Source organism: Sinocyclocheilus anshuiensis, unplaced genomic scaffold (assembly GCF_001515605.1).
Source record: "Sinocyclocheilus anshuiensis isolate Anshui unplaced genomic scaffold, SAMN03320099.WGS_v1.1 scaffold1896, whole genome shotgun sequence".
Classification (NCBI taxonomy): Eukaryota; Metazoa; Chordata; class Actinopteri; order Cypriniformes; family Cyprinidae; genus Sinocyclocheilus; species Sinocyclocheilus anshuiensis.
The window spans coordinates 7,543-30,363 of NW_015558694.1; the positions used below are offsets into that span (position 1 = coordinate 7,543).

Here is a 22,821-nt window from a genome sequence, read left to right on the forward strand (position 1 = left end):
AGGAACAACTGTTGAACAGCTGGGTGAACGATCCATGAAACAGTACAAAACTCAAACATAATTGTCCAAATATAACTGTCCTGTGCTGTCAGCTTACCTCTGTACTCTTGAGTCCACTGTAATGTTGACATGGACCTCCTCAAAGGGTAGTACGTGGATCACAGCGCCTCCTGCTGGACTGACACCTGTGAACTCCGGCACGACTGAGCAGCCGGCTCCGCTTTCAACTGCAATTGAACATTACACATTGTAAAACTGCATACAGTCCTATCTTATCTATCTTTTTGTGTGTGTAAATATATGAATCTAACTCTCTTCTATTTTACGTTTATGCATTTAGTCTCATATTTAATCTCACTTAAGTCTCATGATACACAAAACTTACAAATACACAGACTACTTCACTGCCTAGAGAACACCAGTGAGATCCATTCAAAACACTGTTACAAAAAATCTCCGTTTGGGAATCAGGAATCATTTTGCAAGTCAATGTCTATTACAGTATAACATAAATACAGGAGTGCAGATACAGCGAAGGTTTATTTTCAATACACTACTGATAAAAAAATCACTAGAAAAGATAAGCTCAAATACAAACAAACTGAATATGAACTCGGTATGCAACACAACACAGTATAATGCCTATTAAATTCAGTAGCCTCTGCCAGATTGCATTACAGTGTTGGTAATGACTTTATTTGCCATACTAGAGCAGTTTATTAGTCTTCTGACAAGACTCTCTACCTCCCCTAGACAGTCATCCTGCAAAAATACAGTACATGTAAAAAGTACTTAGCCATAAATCAGTCCAACAGTTATGAGCTTGCAGGTGTACAATGTGCTACAGTATTTACTGTACATAGAATAGTGAAATTTCTCTCATCTAAAGTGTGTACTGTAATTATACTGTATGTGTAATTAGTATAAAAACCCTGAATATGAGCCAGTAGGACAGCTTCCCTCATGCTCATTCCTGCACAAGAACATGGTCAGCTATAGTGCTTTGTATTTCATCAGGAACAAATGACCTTTGACCCTGTCGCCTTCATTTTTATTTCCCCTCCTCTTCCTCTTTGTCTCCCAGCACTCAGATTCATTTTCCAAAGCACTTAATCATCTGGGGCCGGATTGACAAAACATTCTTAAGAAGAAAAGTTTTCTTAACTGCCATTTTCTTCTTATTTTTTAACTTAAGAAAAAAGTTAAGAATATTTTGTATTCACAAAAATTCTTCTTAAGAATGTTCTTATCTTTTTTCTTAAGATTGTTCTTAAGACAAAACTTAAGAAGAATTCAAATTCTTGAAAAGAATCTTCTTAAAAATCATTGTAAATAACTTCTTAAAGTTAGGCCCAGACTTGTCTTAAATCCAAAATAGTAAGAATGATTTAATGAATTTACTGGGTTATTTCAAATGAATTGTTATATTTAAGCATTAAAACAACACTAGCTGCATATAAAACATAGTAGGACTATAGTAGTGATGTGCACGATTTACCGGAAGCGTTCACTCGGCAGAGAGCACAAAAATGAATGAAAGATCGCTACAGCTTGAGACAGGCTCTTTAAAAGTAACTGTTCAAAAACACAAAGCTGAGCGCCAGTCAAGCTGGTCGTGACGAAAATAGTGTGCACGCTTATTATGATTATTAGTGTAATCTGCAGGAAGCGCAAAAAGACCATCTTTGAAGTGTGAGTTTATCACTGCGTCTTCAGCCAGATAAAGACTGTCAGTTTCTTCTTAAGAAAAAATCAAGATGTTCTTAAGAGCATATTTGAGAACTTAAGAATTTTCCAAGAATTCCACTTAAGAACATTCTTACGAACTTCATGGAATTTATCTTAAGAAATGTCTTAACTTATGTCTTAAGATGATTTTCATGAATCCCCCTGTTCTCCAGTTAATATCATCCTGAGATTCTGACTGGTGTCATCAGTTTTCTTAATGTTCACACATGAATAAATGTTAGCTATTTGAGTTCATACTTCAAAGCTTAAGTTAATTATATTGTGTGCTTGTGATTTCTGATTGAGAACATGGTTAAACCTGTGGAAAATGAGGGCGTTTTTTTTGTTTTGCAGAAAACAAATTTGAATGTGTGTGAAAATGTGTTAAAAGATTTGAGAAATGTGCCCTTTTTCGAGAACTGAATGAATGGTTTGTGAAATCGGGCCAAATGAATCAGTTATAGTGTGTTAGCAATAAAGAAAAAATGTGATCTTAAGACTCAAATGCAAGTGTCCAGCAAACATAGGAACATCTTCAGTACTGTTGGATGAAGAATGTTGAGACAAAATAATCTACAATTCTAAGATAATTCTGATTTGATTTGTTTTAACATTATCTCTACATAATTCATATACTTCAGTTGTGTTTTGAAAGCATAGGAATTATTTCATACCTCTATTACTTTGTTACTAAATGTTATTATGTTACTACCTATTAAGAAATATATGACTGGTACAGCGTATATTTGATGCAGTTTCACCTATAGTGAACTTATTCTAGTATTCCAGTATTAATTCCAGTATTATTCTTGTTTGAAGCTTTAAAAATAAACATTGTGAATATCGAGATGAAATGCTAACCTGTTATTAGGAGATGCACCGATACAGTGGAGAAAGCCTCGCTGCGAATCTGGTTCTTCAGAGATGGAGGAAAATCCTCCACCATGATCTGTACTGAATATTGACCCAAATGCGCTCCACCTTCATACAGCAGTGTACACGTCTCCTTTCAGGGTTAAACACACACATTTTTGGAAGAAACAATATAATCATTTGCTAATTAAATATTGAATGTACTGAAAAAAATGCATGTAACTAACTGATTGAAATACTTATAGGTAGAGTAAACATGGCTGACTTCATTAAGCTGCAGAAATTCACCAAGGTCAGTCTTCTTATAACGACAGCGAATCTCATCTCCATCCAAATCCATCACATTCACCGGGATTTGCTGAGGACAAGCAGCTTGTAGCCTGATACAAAGCAATGCACAAGTTTCAGACATGCAGTATGTTTTCTGTAAGTATTTCTGGGCCTCTGAAGCGCTGTTCACCTGACTGGAGGGGGAAGAGCCACAAACGGAGGCTGGTTAACACGGTTAGTGTCGGCTCTGACAGACAGATCTGCTCTTGAATATAGTGGCACGGCTCTATCGGATCTAAAGGGAGGTGCAGTGAACGCAGTATGAGATTTCAGTCACTGCACAGGTTTTTGACTGCAAACACTCACCCAAGCTGAAGAGCAGACGTGTGGTGTTTAGGAATGTTTTTCTGCCACTCATGAAGACACCAGCCTGGTGAAGGTAAAGCCCCTGTCAGAGGAGAGGAGCTGAGCTGATCCACACAGTCTCCTCCGTTACACAGCTCATCCAGGGACGGACAGGGCAAACTGGACACCACGCTGTAATGAGCCCTGACCTGCAGCACAGAGATGTGGAGCTCACAGTCGCCAGATAAGAATTTGTTTAAATGGTTGTGGTACTCACTATTGTAAGGACTGAGCCATTAATTCAATCCAGTAGTTCAAAAGGCTGATTCATTCAGGAATTAAACAAATTGTTTATGTTCAAACAACATCGATTTGCTCAAAAACACGTATTCATTTTGTTATACAGTTGTGTTGCTCTGAGAAAATATTGTGACTTCCTATTCATTTAACTTGTATAAAACTTAAGTTCTAACTGAATTTTCATAGGCTTTATCACACAGTGCTTTTAAAGTTAGTAACATGCTTGATAATGTCTACCCTCACATCATTAAAACAAACACAGTATTATCAAAGACGATACAGATGGCAGTTCACCTACATTCTATAATGAACAATAAAGAGAGGAAATAAATGAGGCCTGAATCAGAGGCTTTAAATCATGACACATGGGAAAGATGTCTCTTAAAGCACCGAACAAAGAAAGCTGTATTGCGATTGTAGTTGTGATGGGTCTCACCGGCTGGGATCTGTCCTGATCAAGCAGTTCGATATTAACAGCTGCACCCAAAATGGATCCGGCAGTAATTTGGACCAACGGCAGCAAACCGACGGCCAGGACCCAAACACTGCAGCTCAGATCCAGCTTCATCACGGCCGTGCTCGGGCTGATCCAGACAAACACAAATAGCAAATATCCTTCTCATTTTCTTCTGCTGACACTTTATAATATATTCAAAGTGTAAACCGTTAAGAATAAGAATCTAGATGGCATCTTTGTTAACTCAAGCTACTAATTCAGTTCATTGTGATTTCTTTTCAAGTAAACATTATTTTCTCATTATCATGATAAAAAAAAATTTGCGCACGCTTCTTTCTTCAGATTTTACAATATCTTGTTCAAATATGTTAAAGCTTGGTTAGCAGTTTAACAGTCCTTTAACAGACGATTCTCTGGCATGATTGTGAAAGAATCAGATATACCTGACCTCCTGATGTGTGTTTGCCTTCACAACGCTCTCCCTTCACTCTTATTATCGCTGGTTTCTCAGTAACTTGGATATTTTGGATAGACAACGTCCCGAACTCCTGAACATCTCGTTTCCTAGCATCAATGTGAAAGTAAAATGTTGTAAAAGAGGATGCCAAACTGGCTTGGCAAGTACTGTTAAGGCATTTATGTCTATTGTTAAATGATTACGTTTCAAGGAGTGTGAATGCCAGGAACAGACCGTGTGTCGATAAGCTCAACATAGAAAAAAAAAAACAATCCAATTTCCTCTTTGAATCTTGTAGACAGACACAAAACTCACACCTGCTAATGGCCAGTAAATGGAGAAAATGTATGGGCTATAAACATTAAGCAGCCATGAAGCTGTATTTAGCATTAATGTGATCAAGCTCTTTATTCTTCACGTCAGTGATAATCAGCACAGGTTATATGAGCTCTGTGTGCTCATGTTTCAGAGCTGCTTTCTGTCGCACTGAAACTACACCTGGCACATAAAGACACACCATGATATTTCTTATAAGCACACTAACTAAATAACTTTCCTCTGAGATGCTGGATGCTGTTTTTAGCCTCAGAAGGATGTGATGTAATTTCAGCATTTACAGTAGTGGTAGAGACTTAATTAGTACTTAATGAAGCGACAGCCTAACGGCTAATACTCAAACTGTTTGCCATTAAATATCTGTTTTGTATTCTTGGACTTTAGACGTTTAAACTGAAGAATATTGCTGTTTTATAAGAGAAGTCACGGACAACTCTGACAGCAATTCGATGATGTCAAGACTATAACGTGTTTGTTATCAAGGCACACGAGGTTTTCGCCAGCGGCAGTCGTAGAGGCTGGTGTCTGACGTGTGGAACGCCTGTGTTCACAGAAAGCTGCTTCCCTGCGTGCGCCAGTACCGAATTCACTTCGGGGGTTTTTTTTTTTTCACTTTTCTGCTAGGAAAAAAATGGATGCGGCTTTAATTGCGTTAAATATTTTTAATGTATTAAACTGAAAATAATAATAATTAAAGCTGCAAGCAGCATTGAAAAGGCCCTCGCACCCGGAGCCACCGCCACCCAGTGGCCTCAAGAAAACAGTGAACCGTGGGCAATATGAAACTAAAGTGAGAAATATAGGAATATTTCAAAGTCAGTTACATGTGCCAAACTTCCTGCTGCCAGCTGGTGGCGCTATGACTATAACTGAACATTGGTTTGGCATGTAGCTGTCTTCAGGCCAGGACTCTTATCAAACATGTGAAGTTTGGGGTAGATCAGACGTATACCTGTTATAACTTCCTGCTTCATGGCGAAACATAGAAATTTGTCAGGCCTCCAAGGACACGCCCTACAACGAAAACTCAAGATCTTCACATTTCAGCGTCGCAAAGGCCTTTAGATTACACTAACCAAATTTGAAGATGATCCGATTAAAACTGTAAGAGGAGTTCATTAAAGTATGAGGCCTGAAAATGGCAAAAACTGCACAAAAATTGTAGGGGAAATTCAAAATGGCTGACTTCCTGTTGCGTTTAGGACTTCGCTCCAAGAGACTTTTTTGTAGGTATTGGTACGAATTTTGTACACATTTGTGAAACATAGCGGGAGAGGTGCTTCATTTAAATTTTATAGGTGGCGCTATCGAGCCATTTTGCCACACCCAATTCTGAAACCCATATCAGACGTAAATTTTCACCAGTTCTGATGCGCGTGCAAAGTTTTGAGAGTTTACGAGCATGTTTAGGCCCTCAAAAATGTGATTCACTTTGAAGAAACCGCAATTCCTCGAGGGCCCTAATAATCACACTATTAACGCCTTAATTGTGAACTTCCTAAATAAAAATAATTGCAAAAAATAATAAAACAAACCCATTAACAAGAGTAATGAGGTAGAAATACATATAATACATAAAACATGTCTTACACTGTCATGGAAACCCTGTAAATATAATAGAATTAAAAATTGCAATTTCAAGGCCAAAAGGTGCAGGAACACTGATCTTCGTGTGCTATGGTATAATACTGCATTACAAATCACGTCTGGTCTTTGATTATGATTGGCTGAGCCACGTTTTGTAAATCAGTGTTCTGGGGATTATTGCTTAAAATGCTGAACGAATACGACTAAGCTCTACATAATTTACATTCAAAACGTGCTTAAGACAGTCAAGGAAAAGTGTGGATTACAGATCATATGCTTTGATAGAGGCAAACTGACCCAACAAAGAAAATAAGAAATAAACCCTAAAAGCTGGAATGAAGCACTTCTGCTGACAAAAGATGATTTTAATGACAGATAAAAGATCACTTCTCATCATCAGAACATCTGGGTGGCTGGATAGATAATACTCATGCACTTCCCATGCCAATTTAGTAGAAATGGATAGAGCTAGTGGATTACAAACTATTAAAGCTACAGTAAACTTCAAAGCCATTGGTCCTACAGTAAAAGCACAAAGTCTGCTGGTCTGCTGAGAGTTAGTCAGGGTTTATAGTTTAAACTGAGCACTCCATTAAGGCTCAAAGGATCATTTTCCTGTTAAAATGTGAATGGCTTATAAACACACAGCACACTGTATTCTTTCTTAAGACTGAAGTCAGTCACATCTTCTGCCCAGAGAGTGCAGCTAAAGTGGCCAATCAGAGCGGGAGTGAAGGGTTTGGTCCTCGAATGTGTCTCTCTGCTTCACTACTGGCCGTTCTTCACATTAAACATCCTCTCCTGAAACAAACAGAGGAAAAAAAGATGATGCTGCACGTGCTGAGGCCCACATCACCCTAAATAAAGTGCAAACAGAAGTGCAGCATACAAGACAACATATCATAATTTATGGACTAACCCAATGCATTTAATAATACTACATTACACAAACTGTGCGATAATACTAGTTTCATAACTCAGCCTCATCAAGGGGCTTCAAATCACCCAACAGAGTTAAGAGACTGTCGACAGTCACAAAAGCGTTCAGATCACATTTCACAAACATGCATTATTTCTGCATTCTGCAAATGTGATCACAATAAAAAATAAAAAAAACTCAGACACAAATTAAGAAAATGCGTTTTTGTGCCTTAATCATGGCCTCGAGTTTGATGGCGTCTGCAGCAAATTTGCGGATCCCGTCGGAGAGTTTCTCCACAGCCATGCGGTCCTCATTGTGCAGCCAGCGGAAGCTCTTCTCATCCAGGTGCACCTTCTCCAGATCACACTCCTTCGCTGAAAGAGAGATCGGTTTGCTGAAATCATTTCAAACCGGACGGTTCCGCGCGAAGGACGCGTGTGGCTCTGATGCTCACCTCCCTGCGGCGTGAGGGAACACGTCACTGCGCTGTGGTCCTGGCTGAGCTCTCCCAGCAGCCCCGGAGAGATGGTGAGCAGATCACAGCCCGCCAGAGCCTTCACTTCCCCCGTGTTCCTGAAGGAGGCGCCCATCACCACCGTCGTGTACGGCGTGTAGCTGAACTTCTTATAGTAGTTGTAGATCTTGGTGACACTCTGCACCCCTGAAAGACAGAAGCGTGTGCTCAAGTCAGATCAATGTTTCAGATGCTCCACACAAACACCATAGAGTTTGAATCACTTATAACTAGGGCTGGGAAAAATAAGTATAAACTAATATATAATTAGTAGTGCTGGGCAATGAATGAAATTTTTAAATCGCGATGGCATAATTTTTCTGCGATTAATCGCATTATGCGCAAAATTCAATAATGAATTCTAAAGTACTGTATTGCTCACGTTTATTTTAAAAGTACTGCTGTATGAACAAGTGCAATACTATTTGGTTTGCAAACACTTTAAACAATTAAGGTGCTTTTTTACAGCAGTATTCCCTTTACATTGTAACAGTTAAAATATTTCTTGTAAATCTCAACTTAAACATTAATGTAATCAAATTAAAATCTTCTTTTCATAACCCATTATAATCAGTGATGCGGTCTACACTAGATGCGGCGCAACACGACAAATCATACGTGCTGTCATTCGTTGTGATCCTATACACCGGATGCAACAGTTGTCATGCCGCACCGCAACAGCTAAAGTCTGTCTACAATGACTGGACGCGTCACGCGACAAAGCAACCATTGCAAATCATTTGAATTTTGTGTCAGTACGTCGTAGATAGAACGAGGCAGCAGTTTACTGTCGGGAATTTGTCGCGCCGCATCCAGTGTAGACAGCATCACTTATTATAATGGGTCCTATAGTATGTCGTCGTGCCACGCCGCTCGCGTCCGGTGTAGACACGGTGTTAGGGCCTCCCCAAATGCTCTCATTGGTTGAGACGCCCATCCCAAACCAGCACCGATCAACATCCCACCCCTTCTGTGACCCATGGTTTTGTCTGTATGTGTATTCAGAGCCAGTGAGCAACGGACTTTCAAAATAATAATAAAAACTGCCTTAATGCACAATAAAATAATTGTCAGCGTTTATTAATTAATGTGTTAACGCGATGACGCGTTAACTTGCCCAGCCCTAATAATTAGTAAATGATATAATAAACAAAGCTTATACTCCATTTGTAGAAATGTTTTACCATCCATGGCTTTTATAAATCAAGTGATGTCCAAACCGGTTTCTGAAAACCACAGGGAATTCAGCTCCAACCCTAATCAAACCTGAACCAACTAAACAAGGACTTCAGACTCGCTAGAAACTTCCAGGCAGGTGTGATGGAGCTGGACTCTGCAGGACGCTGGGCCTCCAGGAGCAATCACCGATCACACAATTGCATTTAGAAACATATGAGACACAGTGGAAAGGAATAAAAACCCCACTAATTCTCGTGACATGTTTTCTAAAAGTTGAACCTCTTTTAATTTTTCATGGCTTTCTCTTCATGCCTCAGTCATAGTTGTGCGTCTCAAGAATGCGCCAAATGCGTTCTGTGTGAATGGCTTGGTTTTAACCCAAACAATATCTTCTCCGCATTGAGCTTCTATATATCTCTAATATTTTGAATGATATATGCAGCAGTGGCACATCTTGTGGGTTCAACTGGATAAACAAAAACATTAAAATGCAACGACACTTAAATCATCACTGCATCTCGTGCGCCGCTGATAAGGCTCCTGGACGCACACCTAAAATTCAAATCCACTGTTTCTGCATTTGAATGCGAATTTTTATTTTAAATTTGACTAATATTCCTTTTTTTGATTCCCAGTCTCCTCATCGCAGGCACTGATTTCAGCATGTGTTTGTGTTCTGTCAGCTGTCTGCTTGTCACTCATAACACGCTCCTATAAATGAAAAAAGCGTGATACTATTCTGCGGTATATCGAACTTTTTTTTTCTATCATTATCGATGATGGTGTACCACCCAGGCCTAAGCTCAACGTCAAACTCTTTGAGGTCTCTTTGTCCATTGTTGAACTTTATCCTGTATGGAGGTTAGATTTACTGTTTTGGACTGCTGCCTTGAACTTGAGCAGGCGAGTACACAATGATACGTCCAGTGTGTGATATCTGCACACTCACCTAGCCGTGACACAGCATCCCGCTTCACAATAAACCTAAAGAGCATTATGTGCGAGAAAGTTCTGTTATCGGAGAACATGCCTGGATCTTCATGGGGCTCGTAGTTTTTGCGGTCGGCGTTTTCTTTGTACCAGTCCAGGATACGCCCTACAAAGGGTGAGATGAGGGTGATGTGAGCCTCAGCACATGCAACAGCCTGAGCGAACGAGAACAGCAGAGTCATGTTGCAATGGATCCCGTCTTTCTCCTCCAACTCCCTGACAAAGTCAAACATACAGACGTCAGCAGAGCAGCTCTCACCGTTTATTAATAATACAGCTGTATATGAAGGAATCAGCTTTCACATTGTGTTTGTGGTCATCATGACAGCAAACAGAAGCAACAACTGAAGATGTGTGACACCTGAATATCATCTTATAATCTTAATGAAGACTGATTGCAGTGAACACACTCACTGTCCGGCCTGAATGCCCTCCCATGTGGAGGAGAGTTTGATGAGGATGCGCTCCTTACTGACTCCCGCCTCTTCATAGAGAGAGATGAGCCTCCGGGCACGAGAAACCATCGCTTCTTTATCAAAAGACAGCCTGAAAATTACACATCACATCTGTCATTAGGACACATCTCTCACACACACACACACACACACTCTCTGATAATTCAAAAGTATGTGTGAGTTTTTGTCTTTCTCTTGAGTATGTGTGTGTGAATGTGTAAACCTCTGGTTCGCACTACAGCACAACAAGTGGTAACCAGATAAAAAATTTCGTCAAGACAAACTTTAAGTTGGCTTGAGAAAGCAGGACCAGAAAGTTTGAAAAAGTTTGAAAAGATTAAAAAGTTTAAGAAGTTTAAAAAGTTTTAAAAGCTCAAAGTTTGAATGTTTTGAAGGCAATACAGTCTGTAGATAGATAGATAGACAGGATCAGACTGAAGATAGATAGATAGATAGATAGATAGATGCAGCTGGTAGAATACTCATGTGGTTGCTAAGGTGTTGCTATTCGGTTGCTAGGGTACTTGGGGTGGTTACTAGAGCAGTTGCTAGAGTACCCGGGATGGTTGCTAGGGTGTTGCTATGCAGTTGCTAGGGTACCCGGGGAGGTTGCTAAGGTGTTGCTATGTGGTTGCTAGGGTGTTACTAGCATGATTATCCAGTTACTAGCATGTTGCTAGCATCATTTGCAAGTGACTAGCATGTTGCTATCATGTTGTTAACATGACTATCAAGCGACTAGCATGTTGCTAACATGCCTAGCAAGTGACTAGCATGTCGTTAGCATGATAATCAAGTTACTAGCATGTTGTTAGCATGTTTCTAACATGTTACTAGCATGATTAGCAAGTTACTAGCATGTCGTTAACATGTTTCTAGATGTTGGTAGCATGATTAACAAGTGATTAGCATGTTGCTAACATGTTTCCAGCATTATCATCAAGTGACTAGTATATTGTTAACATTATTAGCAAGTTAGTAGCACGTCGTTAGCATGATTAACAAGTTACTAGCATGTTGCTAGCATGATTAACAAGTTACTAGCATGTTGCTAGCATCATTTGCAAGTGACTAGCATGTTGCTAACATGCCTAGCAAGTGACTAGCATGTCGCTAGCATGATTAGCAAGTTACTAGCATGTTGCTAGCATCATTTGCAAGTGACTAGCATGTTGCTAACATGCCTAGCAAGTGACTAGCATGTCGCTAGCATGATTAGCAAGTTACTAGCATGTTGCTAGCATCATTTGCAAGTGACTAGCATGTTGCTAACATGCCTAGCAAGTGACTAGCATGTCGCTAGCATGATTAGCAAGTTACTAGCATGTTGCTAGCATGATTCTAGCATGATTCTAGCATGATTCTAGCATGCTACTAGCATGTTGCTAGCATGATTAACAAGTTACTAGCATGTTGTTTGTACGTTTCGTACGTTTCTAGCATGTCGCTAGGATAGATAGATTTCTAGCATGATTAAGATATCGCTAGAATAGATTATAGCACACCCGGTCAGATCAGTCTGAAGAGCTGGGCTGAGTTTGGAGTCTGTAGAGTTAAAGCTCTAGGAGGAGATACAGTTGATAAATTTAGATCAGAAGAATAATAATAATAAGTTTAAATACCATTTCAGTAAGTTGGCTTTCACAAGCCAACTTAATTATGGACATTAACGTTGGTGTCAAAGAAGAAAAGCAGCAGTAAGCGGCCTGTCACCAGACACAAGCGCTGCTCTCATCCTCATTTCCTCGTGTCTTAGCTCCAGCTATTTAGGATGCAAGGAAATGAGGACGGAGGATTCAAAAGAAAACAGTGATTCCTGGAATATTCTTGATTACTCAAGAGTCACTTTAAAGGCGACATATCATGAGAATCTGACTTTTTCCGGTTTTAAGTGCTATAATCGGGTCCCTGGTGCATCTACCAACCCAGGAAACGTGAAAAAGATTAACCCAGTAACTTTGTTTTGGTAAGCCTTTTTCTGCAAGCATCTGAGAAAACGAGCGCGTCAGATTTCGCTCCCTTTGTGACGTGGCAAAGGGATCTTATTATAATATCACCGTCCCTTTATCTGCACGTTTCCACTCACGGTGCCATCATTCTGTTTTCACAAGCGACAACTGTATACTAGTTCTAACGCCATGGCAAAAGTTTGAACAAAGCATGCAAACTGTTCTATCGTTGGCTGCACAGACGAGCACAGAACACTATTTAGAGTCCCAGCTTCAGACGAGACAAGAGAGCAGTGGATTAATTTATTTACTGTATATTACGCTGCTGCCACACAGATCTAATATAAACATGAGATCTCTTTCCCAGGTGTTTACCTTCACAGACATAAACTGTTTTTGTAACTCATGTGTTTTTAAAATAAACTTGTGTATTTGACAGTTTAAGCGCAATAAGCCATGAAAGAGAACTTTAGTACTCACATGCCATGTGACAGACGCTTTCTGTGCGCGTGCTTCGGATGTGTGCGCTCAGAAAACCCTATATCAGAAGTTTTAATCTAATATGGCTTTAAAACGCAAGATTTCAGAGTGATGGACATGATAATCAAAACCAAACAGATGTTTTTTTATCAGAGTATCTGACGTACGAGCTGTAAAGGCCCAGCCCTACAGCAGCTCATTTGCATTTAAAGATACATGCACGAAAACAGCATGTTTCTGCTTCCTCTCAAAATAGGCATTTTCAAAATTATATAATAAATTATCTGTGGGGTATTTTGAGGTTAAACGTCACAGACACATTCTGGGGCCACCAGAGACTTATATTACATTGTAGAAAGGGGCATAATAGGTCACCTTTAAAGTAGGGCTGGGTATCGATTCAGATGTCCCGATTCGATTCGATTCTCGATTTTTTTATTACATTCAGTGAATATAGTTTTAATACAAATGCTATTTTAAAAATAAAGATTTATTAATATTTATTAGCAGTAATAGCATTGATTCTTAAGACTGCTAAATAGTAATAGATTCTGACAGTTTCTTAACGTTAAACTAAACTTTTATTTTGACGGGTTGCCGTGAAGAACTTGCAGCTGCTGTGTTTCACGTTAATCAGATCTTATTTTAAATGTGTGCTGAAATAAATCCCAGAAAAGATCGATTCGCGGCTTTTGAGAATCGATATCGAATCGACGTCATTTAAAAAAAAACGATTAATTTTTTTTGCCCAGCCCTACTTTAAAGCGTCATCATCTGCACTCAAGGGATCTGCTCTCATGCTGTCAAGTTTGGTTATTTAATGTCATAATTAATATTAATAACACTAGCTGCCCTGATGAAATATTAATTTTTTGATTAGAAACACTTCTACATAGCATACACTTGTGTATCGTCGCTCCTGTCCTCACTCATCGTATTGATACAGACTACTGACATGTAGTATCGTCGCATCGCTAGCGTAGATCACGTAACGTGGCATCGCTAGCGTAGATCACGTAACGTGGCATCGCTAGCGTAGATCACGTAACGTGGCATCGCTAGCGTAGATCACGTAACGTGGCATCGCTAGCGTAGATCACGTAACGTGGCATCGCTAGCGTAGATCACGTAACGTGGCATCGCTAGCGTAGATCACGTAACGTGGCATCGCTAGCGTAGATCACGTAACGTGGCATCGCTAGCGTAGATCACGTAACGTGGCATCGCTAGCGTAGATCACGTAACGTGGCATCGCTAGCGTAGATCACGTAACGTGGCATCGCTAGCGTAGATCACGTAACGTGGCATCGCTAGCGTAGATCACGTAACGTGGCATCGCTAGCGTAGATCACGTAACGTGGCATCGCTAGCGTAGATCACGTAACGTCGCATCGCTAGCGTAGATCACGTAACGTCGCATCCCTAGCGTAGATCACGTAACGTCGCATCACTAGCGTAGATCACGTAACGTCGCATCACTCTCACCTCGCATCGACTTCAGTGGAGACCCGGCCAGGAACCTTCTTTAAGATTTCCAAACCAAAGTTCACAAACAGCTTGTCAATGGCATTGGTCACCTGCTCCTCCTCACTCCTGCAATTGCAAAAAGATGGACATTAAACCTGTAAGAAACTATCTAACAGAGCACATCTGTGTACTCCATACTCTCACCCGCCGTTAGCAATGCCGTATTTGATGGCCTGCTCCACGAGAGGCTGGTAGGTGGGCATTTTAGCTGCAGCCAGAATCAGGGAAGGATTGGTGGTGGCATCCTGAGGTTTGTACTCCTCAATAGCTGCGGAGAAGTGCAAACAAGGCAAATTATAGCAAGTGCAATCTCAACAGTATTCTTGATGTCTTCTAAGTCACATAAAAAGCGGATGATATTTTGACCAGAGAAGACGGTAACCCTGTTTGGAGTGTTTGTTAGTCTGCCATTGGCTGTGGATAATGGAAGAACAGTATTGTGAAAAGATGATAAACAACATATCTAGTGTGATGGAAATGTTTTATGTAATGTCCTCAGAAGAGGTCTAAAGAGCATTTCAAAATGGGATGTTCAGAAAAGTGTAGAGTAACTAGAGGTCGACCGATTTTAGATTTTACTGATACCGATAGCTAGGTTGGACCACACTGGCCGATACGATTAATGGATAGTTTTTCAAATGGATACTGAGCGAAAACTAAAAGTGCTTTACCATTTAAAAAAAATGGACTGAACCAGACATTGTACATTAATTAAAAAAAAATAATAATATTAATTATATATTGATCATTAAAAAGTTAGTTCATAGTTCATTAAATGTTTTGAAGAAAATGTAAAGATATGCTTATAACTATGTAGATGTATGTGTTATGTGCTGCTACTGCTAATGTGTATAGGTACAGTTCTGGGATGTGATTGGTTTCATTTTATTTTTGTTCTTATTTTAATTATTTGTATGATTTTTGCCATTTTGTGCAGATTTGTGGACCCCAGGAAGATTAGCAACCTCTTTGTGGAAGCTAATGGGGATCCAAATAAACTAGACGACAATCTTTAAAAATCTACACAAACGCCATAGCATTGAAATTACATACGGATATTGTATGTATTCTCTCACACTTTAATTGCTTCTATTCTAGAACACATGATGATTATCTAAATGAAAATAACTAAATATGGCAGTCGCACAAAGCGCAGCGCCGCGTCTAGAACTCGCAGGTATCAGGAGTTAGACATATCGGACGGTTTATTTAATCACCAAACAGGCAAAAGTTCACTTCAAGTATGATCAAAAGCGGCATAGATGAGTTTGAAGTTCGGTGTTTATAAAAAACAGAGCAAAACAAAAAGAAAACGCGCAATCTATTTTATAGCTCTCTATATAAAGCATTCAGACTTTATTAGAGCCACAGAAACACAAACGTTTAGCTGAAAAATGCACAGCACATGACTTTACAGCCTAGGGTGAAGTCATTATGTACAGTAACAATGATTTGGGACAAATATAATGTAATTTAATGTAAAACTGTGTGAATGGCGGCAGGATTTCTGTTGCTGAATCAACATATCAGAACCTTTCTCGCGTCACAGCTTTAAATCTGCAACTTTGCTGCTAACAAATGCATCAATGTGACCAGCTGGATATAAACTAATGCAAATAGATGGTAACAATCATGACATTAAGCATCTGCGTCAGACTCGCGTGTGTTTTGGTCACATTGTTTTAACCATTTGAGGTCCTGCTAATGTTCCCATCCTCTCAGCCTTGATAGCAAACATACTGCTGTTCTTTCTCCACTAATGCAGCATCTAGTCAACAAATTAATTACTTAGTAATGATATGAAAACAGGCACTACAGTATACTAATGCAAATAGATGGTAACAATCATGACATTAAGCATCTGCGTCAGACTCGCGTGTGTTTTGGTCACATTGTTTTAACCATTTGAGGTCCTGCTAATGTTCCCATCCTCTCAGCCTTGATAGCAAACATACTGCTGTTCTTTCTCCACTAATGCAGCATCTAGTCAACAAATTAATTACTTAGTAATGATATGAAAACAGGCACTACAGTATACACACCCTTTTGTAGAACCCGTGTTTTTATTTTATTGACTATTATTTTACAATTTATGTGTGTGTGTGTATGTATGTGTGTGTGTGTGTGTGTGTGTGTGTGTGAGATATATATATATATACACACACACACACACACACACACACATTATTATACTATTAATATATAAAATGTTGGTATTATATAATAATAATATGAAATTAATATTGTTATATGTATTTAAATTATTAGTATATATAATATATATATATATCATTAAGCATCTGCGTCAGACTCGCGTGTGTTTTGGTCACATTGTTTTAACCATTTGAGGTCCTGCTAATGTTCCCATCCTCTCAGCCTTGATAGCAAACATACTGCTGTTCTTTCTCCACTAATGCAGCATCTAGTCAACAAATTAATTACTTAGTAATGATATGAAAACAGGCACTACAGTATACACACCCTTTTGTAGAACCCGTGTTTTTATTTTATTGACTATTATTTTACAATTTATGTGTGTGTGTGTATGTATGTGTGTGTGTGTGTGTGTGTGTGTGTGTGAGATATATATATATATATACACACACACACACACACATATAAACACACATAAATTGTAAGGTAATATAGTCAATAAAATAAAAACACTAAATAAAATAGTGAGTAGTGAATAGTACAATCATATAATAGGCCTAGTATAAGACATATAATAATATAATACCGCTGTAACTTAATTGTTTACTGGATCCATTAAGGATGATCCTATAAACCTATAGGGGTTCAAGCTGTGATATTAAATGTTGCCCACTAGAGGGATCCACAGGATAAGGAATATTTCAAGCACAATCATTTTCTATCTGTTTTCATCCATTTGAATTGAAATAAATGCATTTGGTTCATTTATATAGCCTAACTATGGTGTACTGACAGTAAATCTGTGAAATGCTTATAGATCAGTAAATGTTTTTTAGACCTCACTGAAACACATTTTCAAGTTGCCAGACACAATTATTTATATTTTTGTAAGTTAAATATTTTTTTAATCAATATTTTATGTAACTGTTACTATAATAAAACATTTCTATAAAGGCATTTATTGTTGTGGTATGAATAATAAAACAAATATTATAAAACATTATAAGCATAAGGTTAGGAGGAGATATAGAAATAAATTGTAAAAATGAAAAGGTAACGATAAATGCTTCAGCAAATTATCTCACTATTTGGAATTGTTCTGCAAGTCCTACGTTGAGCCGGTGCTGTCCTTTTCAGCTGCTGGTTTGGAAATCTCATTGTGAAACATAAAAATGCATTAAATAGAATAGTTACTCTTAGTGGGAAGATCATAGGTAAAGAACAACATGTGTAATTTCTCATGTTTTGAGTCGGGCTAGATCTGTGCTCTTGGACAGTAATCATTGTTTGTATTCAGAGTACTCTATGCTCTCTTCAGGTTCCCGTTATAGACTACCAAAGATGAAAAGTAACCTATATAAATATTCGTTTGTCCACTGTGCAATCAGCTGTTAAATGGTTCTAAAGGATTTTATTTAGGGAAATTTCTCTTTTTATTTTATTTATCTATTTTTATGCATTTATGTTTTTATAGGAATGTATTGTATGGGTCTGTTGTAGTTCTGTTTCGCTGCACCTAAATTGCCCGCAAAGGATCTCAATAAAGCTTGACCTTGATCTTCACATTCATCTGAAATTGTCCTGTGACATCCTATGACGTGATTCTAAAAAAGCTAAAATGAAGGTGTTGAAGAAAGAAAAAGCCATTTCCACAATTTCATGTACATTACATTATATTACATTAAGGACGTCTCCACAATTATTAACCAAGAAAGATAAACCATATCTATGCTTGACAAGCGTGATTCTTCACAATTCCTTATGACAATGAATACTTTACAAGTTTTAACTAGCGAGATACTGCGTAACTAGAAACAGAAACTTCTTCATACTCCACGCAGATCATAAACCATTGAAATGGTTGAGAAATGTAAACTTTACTCCACTTTTTGTCGAGAAAAGCCGCAGCTCCACGTTTACTTGTATTTGTTTACGGAGATCTTTCCCGGACCAATATGGCGGACTCGTTGACGTATCACAGCAACGGTCCAAAACAGCCAATGAGGCATCTATGTATTTTATACGTCTGTGTATAACGACAGCGAGGCTTCAGCCACTCCAGCAGCGGACGCAACCCAGAGAAACTATCGGCATGGATTTTTGCCAATAGTTCCAGCAATCGACTATCGGAGCCGGTTAATCGGCAAAACCGATGCATCGGTCGACCGCTAGAGTAAGGACACTCAGGCCAAAGACCATGTATATCTATGATCAAAGAATCTATACTTACTCAAAAAGTGCTCAACACAGTAGAACTAACAGTCATATGATTAAGCCTAGATCATTACAAAGCAATCACCAGATCAGTATAACCAAACACAACGAAGAAGACTTGAGTGACATCGACTTGCACTCAACTACAAGGTATAAATGCACATGTATCTTTCTGTTCAGGAGCCTCTCTTGGTTGCTGTGAGCGGTGGGCCGTGAATAAACTTTTATTCCTGCAAACTGGGAGTCGTGTCTGGTGTATGCTGAGCAGCTGAGGAATAGAAGTACTAAAGAGTCTATGCTCAGAGGGCCACAGCACAGACAGTGATAGTGTTGGAAGACTATAGACTATATACTGCGAGCTAGTATTAATGATCCCGTGTCGGACCAGCGAGGTGAGAGTCTATGGAGGCTAAAGACCCGGTGCTCGCGTGTGGTTTGAGGTAGTGATAGTAGCTTTGACGGGACGCCATCACCATACTTCAGGAAAGGAAGTATTGGATTGTACTGAACTGGTACTGTAGTATGGTATTATGTTACTGACAACTGGACGTTGTCTGAATTGTCCGTGGTAGAGAAGTCAGATTTGTCCATCCCTACAACTTATTCCATCTCATCTATATAGCACACCTGTACATACAGTTTTTGTCTATTTTTGTTTATTTACATATACATATGAAATTTACTTTTGAAATAAATTGTCAGTTTTTCTGGGTCCAAGTTTGTTATTTTGACATTCTTCCCATTCCGCTTGCCATTTCTCCCATATGTATCTGCTGATTACTGCTTCACATCAGAAGGCGGGATCTGGTATTCATTTACATAGTTGCACGTAGTTAGCATAGAAATAATTGTAAATATTCAGACAGGACTGAGTCTGCACTTAACTTTCATCATAACTTTTCATTTCTTAGAGACTGGCGTTCATTTGTTTCTCAACACGTCTGCAGACAAAAAAGCCCACAGATCATCAGAATATAACAGACTTTACACTTTTTTCCCCCCTTTCCATTCACTATTAATCCCTGTATTTACATCATTTACTCTGATATTTAAAAAAAAAAAAAAAAAAAAAAAAAGGCAGACCAGATACATTTTTAGATCCCAAAACAACAGAAAGCATGAGTAATTTTTAGTTTTTGAACAAGAGAGATGTGTTAACGAATCAGACATCACAGATTGTGTCTGCCACATGGATTCTGATTGGCGGTCAATGTTTTTAATCATTCATCAGCTGAAGAAAATAAACCTTCCCCACTCGCACTAGCATACATTAGCTTTCAGCTGAACCCTAGCTGTATTTATTCACAGTGTTCAGGAATTAGTCAAAGGATCGACTGCCTCATCATGACAATGCAGAAACCACAGGAGTTTCATCAGACGCTGCTTCCTTGTGTAAAAACAAACACTGAAATCACTGATCGGCAGTGGCGAGTTTCACAAGACAGTCTTAAGCAATGAAATCTGATGCAAGTTACAGCCATCCGATTCATGGAAGAAGAAATTCTGCATTTGATCCAAAGCTCATTTCTGTGTCCTGGACAGAGTTACAGTGACATATTGTCAAGAGCAACTTACAAAGTCTTACTCTCAAAAACTTGCTCTGCCTGTTGACGCTTGTGAAAAACTGATTTAAATGCAATCTAAAATCGCACACTTTTGTACAAAGTTCATGTGTAAGTCAAGATAAGGCTTTGCATCAATATTAGTGACTAATTTGGTCATTTTATATAATAAAAAGTTAATACGTTTATTATAAGATTAACTATTCTCGTGTTTTAACCTCTTTCAATGAGGTCTCATTCCATCATTCATGTGTTTTCGCATTTACAGAGGAAACAATCCGTGTTGCTTTCAGAATTTATAAAGTCAGCCAAATTCATAAATATTAAGAAACGCACATAAGATGATTAATATTAATAAGCACGGCATTACGTAATTAGTCGTGTGACAATCGCCCACTTTCTAAGATCTGCCTCTCGGCCAATCAGAGAGCCTGTCTCTGTAGAACGCTTAATATTCATGAGATGAGCCGTCTTCGCTTCCGGGTCTCGGCATGATTCTACAGAGTACTGTATTTTTGTCCTCACCCAGATTTAGTTTGCATTAAACCAATTACCAAGATCCCGTGTTTACTCAGATCTGGTTAACTCAACACGACAGCACGTTTCTAAGCACTCATTCTTCTCATGCGCTCCGCTAAACGGGTTTCTGTTCATACCGCAAGTGCAGCACAACTGCGAAAGCACTAGTTCCTCAGTGCGGGTCAACTTCAGCAATCATTAACCAAACACCGTGCAAGCTTTTTTTCTTCGGGGAAAGGGAAGAAAAGCTCAGAGTTTTCAGTACACAGGCAGCATAAGTGGCTTAATGAAGTGCCGCATGAGCGCTTATAAACTCTCTGTGCTCCAAACTGACTCAACACTAACTAACGGAAACTTTACCGTTAAAGTCGCCCGTGTCTGCAACGACCACCGTGTATTTCTTGATCTGCTCCAGCGCAGACTCCATCTTTCGCCGTTTGTCCGGTGACACAGACATGATCCCGAAAAACCGAGCTTTTATAGCCGCACAGAGACACGACCGTCAGCAGAGACAGAGCGGCGGAGACGTTCCTGCGTGGGGGCGGGGCCACGGCTCATGACGCCATCGCGTTCTTCTTCTTCGTCTGTGGATTTATTGGCGGGTCACATACCGCCACCTCCTGTACTGGAGTATGAAGTGATTTCAGTCTAGGTATATATTTTGATATCTATATTCTATTCTTAAGTCCACTATTCTTAATTAATGTTAAAATTGTCTTTATTATTTGACCAGATCCTTGTTTTGTGTTTAATATGTTGCAGATTGAAAATTCATTGCATCCTAAGTTCTGTAATTCTCTTTATAGTTCATTATTCCTGTTCATATCTAGACAGTAACAACACATGATCAACTGTTCCCTTCACTTGGCATTTTTCACAACATCCACTACTGTGTTTTCCTATTATATGAAGCGTAGAATTAAGTTGTGTATGACCCATCCTTAGTCTTGTTAGAATGACCTGATGTTCTCTACTTAAGTTTAATATCATTTTGCTTCGACTTAGCCTGTGTTGTGTATTATAAAAATGTCCTTCTGTTTTACAGTCATTCCAGTTCCCTTGCCATTTCCAATTGCAAGCTTCTTTAATTATACTTTCCTCTCCATGCTGCTTAGTGAAACTGAAATAGTAGAGTATTCAGATTAAGTGACTCTTTAGCCCTTTTATCAGATTTTTCATTTCCTGGTATATCAACACGTGCTGGAACCCAAACTAAATGAACTATTATTCCAGCATGTCTTAATCTATACAATATATTCATTATTTCTATAAAGATATCATATCTAACGGTTTGAAAAGTGTGAAGACTGGTAAGTGATGCCATTGAATCTGAACAAGACGCCAGCGATGAGGGCTTAAGCCACACATGGGATTTGTCTTGGTGACAGAAGCTTCCAGGCTGACAAGACACAGACAACAAAATAAGTGAGTAAAAATAAATATGTAAAAAACAATACACAATAGACAAAGAGACAGTAAACAGTATATTGTATGTACAGTGCTTTAGACAAATTATGCAAGGGAATGTGGACAGATGAAAGATATATTAAATCAATAACGTATAATAAATATAAGTATAGATAGTTGTGTATTGCGCATGTTTTATTGCACAGTGGGGAGAATATTTACCTGTTCATGAGGTAGATGGCCTGAGGGAAGCAGCTTCTGCTGTGTCAGACGACAACAGCTCACAGATCAAGTGTGCTGATGTGAGCGGTCCAGAGTGATTTAGCCAGCTCGCTTGCTCGCTCTGGACGAGTGCAGTTCTTGGAGAGAAGGGAGGTTGTGCCAGTGATTCGCTCAGCAGTCCGGACTACCCTCTGTAGTCTCTCTGTAGTCTCCTCTATCGTTCAAAATCACAGGCGCTTCATTGCCAATTATGAACGCGATATTGCGTAGCTTGTCAGTGATCTACGGCTCTGTGTAGTAAATGCCATTCCATCTGAAAGCAGGTGATGGAGATTTACTACTAATCACGGAACCGGCTTTACTGCCAAGATGCG

General features: G+C 39.0%; 2 protein-coding genes across 3 annotated transcripts in view; both read right to left on the minus strand.

The window, feature by feature from the left end:
* LOC107681351 (uncharacterized) overlaps positions 1-4,530 on the minus strand; it is a 9,189-nt gene extending 4,659 nt beyond the window's left edge. The window contains exons 1-7 of the mRNA XM_016477626.1: positions 4,422-4,530; positions 3,953-4,100; positions 3,238-3,425; positions 3,062-3,166; positions 2,867-2,981; positions 2,590-2,734; positions 98-227 (exon numbers count right to left, since the gene is read on the minus strand). Coding sequence (XP_016333112.1) covers positions 98-227; positions 2,590-2,734; positions 2,867-2,981; positions 3,062-3,166; positions 3,238-3,425; positions 3,953-4,084 — 815 coding nt within the window. The 5' untranslated portion in view covers positions 4,085-4,100; positions 4,422-4,530. The remainder of the gene's footprint in view (positions 1-97; positions 228-2,589; positions 2,735-2,866; positions 2,982-3,061; positions 3,167-3,237; positions 3,426-3,952; positions 4,101-4,421) is intronic.
* A 2,170-nt stretch (positions 4,531-6,700) lies between these two features.
* On the minus strand, positions 6,701-21,364 carry taldo1 (transaldolase 1). Of its 2 annotated transcripts, XM_016477636.1 has the most exons (8): positions 21,179-21,360; positions 14,514-14,637; positions 14,328-14,435; positions 10,373-10,504; positions 9,999-10,174; positions 7,730-7,936; positions 7,504-7,649; positions 6,701-7,154 (listed from the first exon to the last, which is right to left on the minus strand). In XM_016477636.1, exons 1-8 carry the CDS (start codon positions 21,273-21,275, stop codon positions 7,122-7,124), a joined length of 1,023 nt encoding a protein of 340 aa, XP_016333122.1. In that variant the 5' UTR covers positions 21,276-21,360; the 3' UTR covers positions 6,701-7,121. The 2 variants fall into 2 exon arrangements, with proteins under 2 accessions (XP_016333122.1, XP_016333123.1); XM_016477637.1 differs by lacking the exon at positions 6,701-7,154 and having other exon boundaries at positions 7,558-7,644; positions 21,179-21,364.
* Positions 21,365-22,821: the final 1,457 nt, after the last annotated feature.